General features: G+C 36.5%; 1 protein-coding gene across 3 annotated transcripts in view; it reads right to left on the bottom strand.

The window, feature by feature from the left end:
• RAD17 (RAD17 checkpoint clamp loader component) overlaps positions 1 to 10,427 on the bottom strand; it is a 44,283-nt gene that overhangs the window by 1,497 nt on the left and 32,359 nt on the right. For 2 of the 3 annotated variants that reach the window (XM_004374519.3, XM_023729565.1), the window contains exon 16: positions 1,594 to 1,651. In XM_004374519.3, coding sequence (XP_004374576.2) covers positions 1,594 to 1,651 — 58 coding nt within the window. Of the gene's footprint in view, positions 1 to 1,593; positions 1,652 to 2,935; positions 3,933 to 10,427 lie in introns of those variants that run through there. The other variant, XM_023729566.1, reaches the window with a different exon arrangement.

A 10,427-nucleotide genomic window follows, 5' to 3' on the forward strand; every position in this document is an offset into this window, starting at 1 on the left:
TAAATACTATCAATATGAGTCAAAGATGTTAAACATGATTGACATAAATGAAAGATAGCAGTACTAGTCACTGTGATGTGCAGTACCGAGAAATCCTGCCTCAAGTCAGATCAAGTAGCTGAACCAATAATAAAATAGTGAAGACTCATTATTTTAATGGCACATTAGCAGGATATAAGACAATAAAATCCCTTGATTTTGATGTCACAATCTTGAGGGGCAGGGGAGGAGGGAAGAGCAGCTAAGACAGCTACTCCAGCTTTGCTGAGAAGGATGGGAAGGGAAAACCACAGTTTACAAAAGGTCTGAGCCCTAACCTCATTCCTGCGGGATGATATTTTAAGATCCATCTCCACTGCTTACTGTCTTCCTGAAATAGGAAAGATGGGCTCTACATAGATAAGCCATAATCCAGAAAGGACCATGAACACTAGAAAGGCCTTAAATTGAATCTATGAGGGTAAAGGAATGAAAAAAAAACAAAACAAACAAAAAAAAAACAAAGCCCACGGAACAAAAAGTTTTCCATTTGGGGCCAGGAATAGGAGAACAGACAGGAAGGTTAATAGATGCCATTTCTATCATTTGCTTTTGGTCTTTGCAAACAGTAAGCAAGCAACCTCTTTTTAAAATCTTTAAAAAATGCCTGATTGCTTAATTCCACCTTAAAAATGAGCTACGTAGAACAGAAAATATAGGTTTTGTGTTAAACAGTGACATTAGCCCAGAGGCCATTTTGCAACAAAGTGAATAGTATATATATTTGTGTGTATACACATGCGTATGCGTGTGTGTGTATATTTTCTCCCTTTATCTGAAAAAAAAATTTTTGTTTTGAACATTTTATTGTGGTTTGGGTGAAAGTTTACAGAGCAAATTAGTTTCCCATTCAACAATGTATATATGTGACATTAGTTGCAATCCTCTCAATGTGGCAGCACTCTACCCTCTTCCTCTCTGGGTTCCCATTTCCATTCGCCCATATTTCCTGCTTCTTCCTGCCTTCTGGACTTTGTTTTTGGGCAAATGCTGCCCTTTTAGTCTAGTGCAGTTGACTGTTTTGAGAAGCACATTCCTCATGGGTGTTACTGTTCACTTTATAGGCCTGTCTATTGTTTGGCTGAAAGGTGATCTCCGGGAGCGGGTTCAGTTACAGGTTTGAAGGGTGTCTAAGGGCCACAGTCTTGAAGGTTTATCTGAAATTTTCTGAATTTACTATGATAATGAAATAAAAAGGACAGTGCTAACATTCCTGGCCAATGGAAGTCTTGAAGCATAGGCTAAGAACCAGAAAAGCTGAAAAGGGGTTTCTAGATTTGCAAGATTTGTTGAACTAGAGGATTTAAAAGATTCCTTTGCACTTGTGAGTCCATCATTCTGTTTGGTCTGATATACTCCACTGTGAGTGGGTGAAAATATGCTGTTACAGTTAATACTAAAATGAGTCTCTAATACAATTACTTTAATAACTGAACACATAACATGTATTTCTTAGATTTTACCGATAATATTTATTGATGTACACTGAATAAACAAACATAATCAGCAGACATTTCAATAACAGATCTTTGGAAATTAGGACAATCAGCTTACCTTCCAAAGTGTCGCTTCAGAGGAAGCCTTCCAATATCTTGAATAAAAGAAATCTGTGCTGAAAACAAAGATTTAAAAAAAGTTTTTAAAATTAAGCCAAAATATATAGGACAAAGCATTCTTTTTTCTTTTTTTAACAATGCAGCTTACTATATTATTTTCTCTTGAATCATACAGAGTAGGCTGAATGCCTAGTTCTTAAACTCCTCTCAGTTTGGGTTGCTTCAGTGTCATTTGCTGTTGCATCTATGTAAATAAGATAAACTGGATGACTGTGGCAATGCTTACACAATTAGTCTTCTGATTAACCTAATTTATGAATAGCCACACTTTGTTATTTTTGAATAGTCTGCAGGTCTTTTTTTATAGTTTATTTTTTGTTGTTATTGTTGGAATATACACAGCAAAACATATACCAATTCAACAATTTCTACATGTACCAATTCAGTGACACTGATTACATTCTTCAAGTTGTGCAACTATTCTTACCCCCCTTTTCCAAGTTGTTCCTCCCTCATTAACATAAACTCCCTGCCTTGGAAATTTCCTATCTAGTTTTTTAAGTTGCTCTTGTTAATTTGATCCCATACAGATGGTTCTTAAAAGAGCACAATGCTCAAAGCAGACATTCTTTACTAGTTAAACTAAATTATTGGTTGGTTTTAAGAAGACTTCAGGGAATATTTTTGGTTTAAGTTTTAAAGATTATCTCAGAGCATAGTTTTGGGGTTCATCCAGCCTCAATGGCTCTAGGAAGTCTGGATTCCATGAGAACTGAAATTCTGTTCTGAGGACAAAGCATTCTTAATCTTAGTTATGATTCCACAATTATGGAAGAAATGTTACTGATTCATAGCAATATAAGTTAAACATTAGTATACTTTAAAAATACTTTATTTTTTAGAGCAGTTTTAGGTTTACGGAAAAACTGTGCAGAAAATACAGAGTTACTGTATATCTCCTCACTGTACATCATCTCTCCTATTGACATCTTGTATTCCTGTGGTACATTTGTCACACTTGATGAACCAATATTGATACATTATTATTAACTAAAGTCTATACTTATACTAGCATTCGCTTATTGTGTTGTATAGTTCTGTGTGTTTTGACAAATGCCTAATGTCACATGTCCACCATTAGAGTATCATACAGAATAGTTTCACTGTGCTAAAAATGTCCTGTCCTCCACCTATTCATACCTCTCCCCTCTCCCTGACCCCCAGCATCAACTATCTTTTCACTGTCTCTATAGTTTTGGTTTTTCTAAAATGTCATATAGTTGGAATCATAAAGTATGTAGCTTTTTTGAAATATCTTCTTTCACTTAGCAGTGTACATTTAAGGCTCCTCCATGTCTTTTTGTGGCTTGATAGCTCATTTCTTTTTATCCTTGAATAATACTTTTGTATAGATATACAATAAGTCCCTGGGTTACGAACATCCGACTTATGGACAACTTTGACGTTGTCCATAATGCCCTTTAATGTTACGTAAATACGCCCTCATTGTGAAACGACTGAACCAATCCCTACTGCAACAAATTCTTTATTACAATCATCTTCGCTTGCTGCACATGAGACTTTTACATCACTGGAAAGGCTTCAGCCTTTTCTTGCACTAAAGTAAGGCTAAATAAGAGCTGTATGCATCTGTTCTAACTTACCTACAAATTCTTAAAGATAAACTTAGGAACGGATCTTGTTCATAACCAGGGACTGCCTGTACCACTGTTCGTTTATCCATTCACTTATTGAAGGACATCTTGGTTACTTCCATTTTTTGGCAATTATAAATTAAGCTGCTATTAACATTCATGTCCAAGTTTTTATGCAGACATATGTTTTCACATTACTTGAGTAAACACCTAGGAGTGCAAATGCTGGATCAAATGGTGAGCCTATGTTTAGCCTTCATCAGTATGCTTTTTATAAAAAAGAAAAGAAAAAGAACTAGCTTTTGCCCAAGTTATACACAGAACTGGATTTTCTGCCTAATCCTTCCTGTGGCAGCAGCAAGGGCGGTATAATGGGAATGTAATTGACTGATGGCTTGAGTTGCTACACTGTATTTCTATCACTGAGTTTGTACTATGAGTACAATTCTGGTGTGAAGAAATCGGGGATACCAAGGTAGCTCCTTTCTTTAGAGACATGAGACTTCTGTGACAGGTGCCTTTGTCTCTTGCTCAACCCTATTAATTTCCTCAGAAGGGCAGTGCAATTTATGGCCTACCTTGCCATCTACCTTCCTTTCTTCCCTCTCTCATTCGCTGGATCACGGTCACTGGTGTTCCCAGCTTCCTCGGGCTTCCTTCCCATTTTCTCTCATCACTATTTCTTTTATTGAACATTTTATTGTGGTTTGGGTGAAAGTTTACAGAGCAAATTAGTTTCGCATTCAACATTTATACACATTTTGTTTCATGACATCAGTCGCAATCCCCTCAATGTGACAGTAGTCTACCCCTTCCTCCCTGAGTTCCCTGTTTCTATTTGCCCATCTTTCCTGCCCACCCCCCTTCCTGCCTTCTGAACTTTGTTTTTGAGCAAATGCTGCTCTTTTGGTCTGGTGTGGCTGACTGTTCTGAGGAGCATGTTCCTCACGGCTGTCACTGTTCACTTTATAGGCCTATCTATTATTTGGCTGAAAGGTGATCTCTGGGAATGGGTTCAGTTCCAGGTTTGAAGGGTGTCTAAGCCTCATCACCACTTCTACCAGACAATCTCTTGCATGTCTAATCTGAATTATCTTGGAGTCCGCTTCTTGGAGGACCCAGAATAAGAAACTTCTTAAAGAAGGCTGAACAAATGAAATTCCAAATGAAATGAAATTTGAATTTCAAACTGGCTAGACAATTTGAATTTGTTTAAGACTGTGACTAAGATTGTATCTGACAAAACAGTAAAATAGTTGCTAGGGATTTTTTCCCCCAGCAATAGATCACCTGTCTTCTCATTCTTAGAAGTTGGTTTATTTAAAGTCTTAGCTCCACGGTTAAGTTCTCACTAGGGCAGGCCATATGATCTACATTAGTATCAATCAATCTTCAAGTATATCTGGTGCCAACTATGTGTCTAGAACTGGAGCAGGCTGTCTTTAGTCTAGCTTTTCAATGGGGAACCAATAAGATGTTCAAGTCAATCTTGGGAGTACTCTACCCTGTAGTGGATGGACATGGGTATGGTTCCTAGCTCTAAAAAGAATGTACTTTCAGACCACCTCAGATTAAGCTATTTCATAAACATAAGCTGAACCAAGAATAATCTTTGTCTCTGTTGAACCAGGGTAACTCTGAGCAGTGGTTCTGAAATTTTGGTATACTTAAAAATCAACAGAACCTCCCTCATTTGGAGGTTTAGGGTCATGGTTTCATGGGACATCCCAGTTAACTGGCCTAATAACATATTTAATACTTCTGTTCTCCTAGTATGTTGCATAGTGCCTGGGGTCTTAAAAGCCTGTAAGCGGCCATCCAAAGCACAACAACTGGTCTCTTTTCACCTGGTGCCAACAGAGGAAGGAGAGTCAGAAACAGGAGGATACGGAATGTGTGACTAATTGCTTCCATGAACAACTGAATCCTCCTTTGCCATGAGACCAGAAGAACTAGATAGTGCCTGGCTACCATTACTGACCATTTGATCAAAGATTCTGTAGAAGAATCCTGATTAAAAGGGAAAAAATGAAGAATGATAGTTTCACAGTTTCATCCAGCCTCCATGACTCCAGAGTTTGGATTCCATGAGAATTTGAAATTCTGTTTTTAAACCTTAAATCAAAATATTCCCCAAAAGTCTTCTTAAAATAAACAACAGTTTAACTTAACTAGTAAAGAATGTTTGCCTTGAGCATTGTGCTCCTTTGAGATCTATCTACATGGGATCAAATTGACAACAGCAACTGGAAAGACTAGACAGGAAACTCAGAGGGAATGAGTTTATGTTAATGAGTGAGGAACAACTCAAAAAAGGGGAGTGAGAATGGCTGCACAACTCAAAGAATGTAATCAATGTCACTGAATTGCACATGTAGAAACTGTTGAACTCGTGTATGTTTTGCTGTGTATATACACAGCAACAAATTAAAAAAAAAAAAAAATCAATAGAACCTAAGTTAAAAATGGAAGTATCACATGCCTTAACTTAAAGTAAAACATGGTATTGAATAAACTCATTTGATTTATCAGTTCCCTTCTGACCCAACAGACCAAAGAATGTACACTGAACAGTAAGGCCCCCCAAGCCCCTTTCTAGTCCTATTCCCAGAACACCGGAGAACTGGTGTATTATTTTCTAGGTAGGAGTTTGAAGGATTCTTTTCTAAACAACCTAAACAAGAGACCCAAAACTTATCTATAGATGCTGACATTTCAGGATCGTCCCTAAAATGAAGCCCAGCTGTTGACACTTCTGGTCATGAACAGAGATTCCAATTAGCTCTTTAGTGCCTCATTTTAAAATACCGATGAAGAAGAAAACTTAAGGAAAAAAAAATCATATTCTCAGGGGAGTAAGTAAAAAGATATTGCATTCATGAAACAATATGCTATTACAAAAAAAACTCAATCATGAGCGTAAAAATCATTGTGGAAATGCAAATATGATTACTGAAATAATAGATGATGTGAAAAACAAAATTTGGACAATCCTCTAAAATGTAGAACAAAAGATAAAGAGATCAACAATATGAAAGAAAATATAAGTAGAAGATGAATCTAGGAGGTCAAATATCTGACTAGAATCACAGGAGGTTGAGAACTGAGAACTGAGAAAAGACAGGGAAGGTGGTTATGAAGGAAATAATGCAGGAAAATATCCCAGAACTAAAAGACAATCTGAGTATTTATAGATAAAGGATCCACTGTGTGTTTAGCGCAATAAATGAAAAGATCTCAGTTAAGGTTCACTGTAGCTAAATTTTAGAACTGGTGGTTAAAAGAAGACTTTAACACTTCGCGCCCACTAGGATGGTTACATTATTAAAAAAAAAAAAACAAAGGAAAACAGTAAGTGTTGGCAAGGATGTAGAGAAACTGGAGCCCTCATCCACTGCTGGTGGGAAAGTAAAATGGTGTAGCTGCCATGGAAAACAGTTTGGCGGTTCCTCAAAAAATTAAATATATTACCATGTGACCCAGTAATTCCACTCCTAGGTAGATACCCAAAAGATCTGAACGGAGGGACTCAAACAGATACTTGTATAGCAATGTTCACTGCAGCATGATTTACAATAGCCAAAAGTTGGAAACAACCCAAATGTCCATTCACAGGTAAATGGATAAACAAAATGTGGTGTATACATACAGTGGAATATTATTTAGCCATAAAGGGAAATGAAGTTCTGATACATGCTACAACATGAATGAACCTTGAAAACATTATCCTAAGTGAAAGAAGGCAGACAGAAAAGGATAAATATTGTACCATTTCACTTATACAAAATATCTAGAATAGGCAAATGCACAAAGACAAAAGCAGATTAGCGGTTACCATGCGCTGCGGGGAAGAAGAAATAAGGAGTCATTGCTTAACGAGCAGTGAGTTTTGTTTGGGGTGAAGAAAAAGCTTTGAAAATAGATAGTGGTAATGGTTTTACAACACTGTGAATGTAATCAATGTCACTGAATCGTACACTTAAAAACGGTTAAAATGGCAAATTTTATGTTATATATATGTCACCATAATAAAAATTAAAAACACACATAAAGAACCAACTAGAAATTCTGAAATTGAAAAGTACAATAACCAAAATGAAAAATTCACTAGAGGGGATCAATAGTAGATTAGAATTGTTAGAATAAAGAATCAGCAAACCTGAACACAGATCAATAAAGATTATGCAATCAAAGAACAGAGAAAATCAAATGAAGAAAAATGAATAGTCTCTGAGGAACGTGGGACACCTTAAGTGCATTAGTATACACATGATAAAGTACCAGAAGGAGAGGAAAGGAGCAGAAAAAAATATTTAAAGAGAGAATGCCTGAAAATGACACAGTAAATAAAGAAAGTGGAAGAAGTGGGATAAAAAATTGATAATGAAAAAGAATAGCCCAAAACAACCTCCTTTTGATTAAATTCATAAACCTTTTAAGGCTTACAAATCTAAAACTGTGAATATTCTTGGATACTTACCTTTTAAAAAATCCATTACACAGTATAATGAAGATTTTATAACAGTTTTTGATTCAGAAAGCTTAGAGTTGGGATCCTAGATCTGAATTTTTACTGGTGGCTCAAATGATTCCCCAGATGATTGCAATGTAAGTAATCTAAAGCGGTACTTCTCATTTATCATGCATAAGGATCACCTGGAGAATCTTATTAAAATGCAGATTTATTCAGTAGGCCTTGGGTGGGGACTAAGATTTTCCATTTCTTGTAAGCAGCAGATATGCTGGTTGTACCAGCCTGAGTTAGTGGCATCAGGACTGAAGGAAGGACTGCATGGTCAGAAGATGGGTTACATACAGGGGAATTAAGCAAATAACTAAATATATTGAGGGAAATGGGAGATACGTTTTTAATTTTCAAGAAAAGAGGGGGACATCTAGGTAGTTCGGCATAACATAGTTCATAAAGAAAATGTTCTACATGCTGCTTTGGTGAGTAGTGTGTGGAGTCTTAAAAGCTTGCGAGAGGCCATCTAAGATACACCTATTGGTCTCATCCGATCCGGAGCAAAGGAGAACGAAAAAAACTAAAGACACAAGGAAACAATTAGTCCAAAAGACTAATGATCACATAAACCACAGCCTCCACCAGCCTGAGCCCAGAACTAGATGGTGCCCAGCTAACACCACTGACCACGCTGACTGAGATTACAATAAAGGGTTCCGGGTGGAGTGGGAGAAAAATGTAGAACAAAATACAAATTCACAAAAAAAGACCAGACTTACTGGTCTGATAGGGACTGGAGGAACCCTTGAGACTATGGCCCCCAGACACCCTTCTAACTCAGAACTTAAGCCACTCTGGAAGTTCACCTTTCAGCCAAAGATTAGACAGGCCTATAAAACAAACAATAATACCCGTGAGGAACATGCTCCTTAGATTAATCAGGTATACGAGACCAAATTGGCAATACCAGCCCAAAAGCAAAGATGAAAAGGTAGGAAGGGGCAGGAAAACTAAATGAACGCAAACAGGGAGCCTGGAGTGGAAAGGGGGAGGGTGCTGAAACATTGCAGGAATTGCAACCAATGTCATGAAACAATTTGTGTATAAATTTTTGAGCGAGAAACCAATTTGCTCTGTAAACTTTCACCTAAAGCACAATAAAATGTTAACAAAAAAAAAAAAAGACGTACAAGTATGGAAAGGGAGAAGGTTAGAATAAACTCTGGTGTTAGACTGAAACTGGAGATATCGGTGTGCACTCATTTTTTTTTTTTAATTGGGCAAAATATATATATAACATAAAATTTGCCAGAAATACATACTGGAGTGTTAAAGAACACTGGGGCATCATGTCGGCAAACACTTGGAAAGACATTGTAAATATACTATTAATGGACTTTGTACGTAGTATTGGAAGAACTGAAATCTACATCAATAGGGTTATATAAAATTATTGGGAATTTTGAAAAAAAAATGAGTTAGATTTGAATATACTTTAGCATTTCTGCTTTAGTATTAATTTATAAAATATGGAGGGCTATCCATGGTAAGTGATGGCAAATTAAACCTTTTATCCTATTCAATCAAACAATAGTTTAGCTTAACTAGTAAAAAATGTCTGCCTTGAACATTATGCTCTTTTAAGAACTATCTATAGGGGATCAAATTGACAAGAGCAACTCGAGGAGTAGACAGGAACCTTAGGGGGCAGTGAGCATATTAATGGAAGAGAAACAACTCAGAAAAGGAGGAGGGTGAGAGTGGCTGTACAACTCGAAGAATGTAATCAATGTCACTGAATTGTACATGTAAAAATTGTTGAATTGATACATGTTTTGCTGTGTATATTTTCAACAACAACAACAACAAAAAAGAATACCAAGGGACATACTAGAAAACTAAAAAGTTGGAAAGCCTACCTTATTACTGGGGAAATACTCATGTTGCAAAGATGGCAATTTTCCCTACATTGTGATCTCAATAAAAAATACTAACATGATCTTAACTACACAAGCTAACAATAAATCCACATAAAACTAAACATTTGATCATCTCTAGAAAAATTGTGAAAACTCAAGAGCTATTAGAGAGGGTCAGTCCTATCACATATTAAAATATTATAAAGCTCTAGTTTGATTTTGGAGTCCCTGGGTGGTGTAAGCAGTTAACATGCTTAGCTGCTAACTAAAAGCTTGGAAGTTTAAATCCACCCAGAGATGTGCTGGAAGAAAGGCCTGGTGATTTACTTCTGAAAAGCCAGACATTGAACACCCTATGGAGCAAACACAGGTCTACTGTGACACACAAGGCATTGCCATGAGCTGAAATCAAATCAACGACAATTGTTTTTTTAGTTTGGTTTTACTGTGCAAATAGTAAAAAAGATGAATGAAACCACACAGTGACTACAGAAACAGGCCAAACACATATGGGAATTTGGTGTATGATAAAAACTGCATTTTAAATCAGTGGATAAAAGGATAGATTATTCAAAAATGGCATTGGGGCTGAAACCGCATAGTGACTACAGAAACAGGCCAAACACATAAGGAAATTTGGTGCATGATAAAAACTGCATTTTAAATTAGTGGATAAAAGGATAGATCATTCAAAAATGGCACTGGGGCACTGAGGTAGCAATCTGAAAAATTATTAATAGAGATCCTTATCTCATTCCATTTAACTAAAAAATTCTAGATGGATGAAAGCTTT

The sequence above is a fragment of the Trichechus manatus genome, unplaced genomic scaffold (assembly GCF_000243295.1).
Source record: "Trichechus manatus latirostris isolate Lorelei unplaced genomic scaffold, TriManLat1.0 scaffold00029, whole genome shotgun sequence".
NCBI lineage: Eukaryota > Metazoa > Chordata > Mammalia > Sirenia > Trichechidae > Trichechus > Trichechus manatus.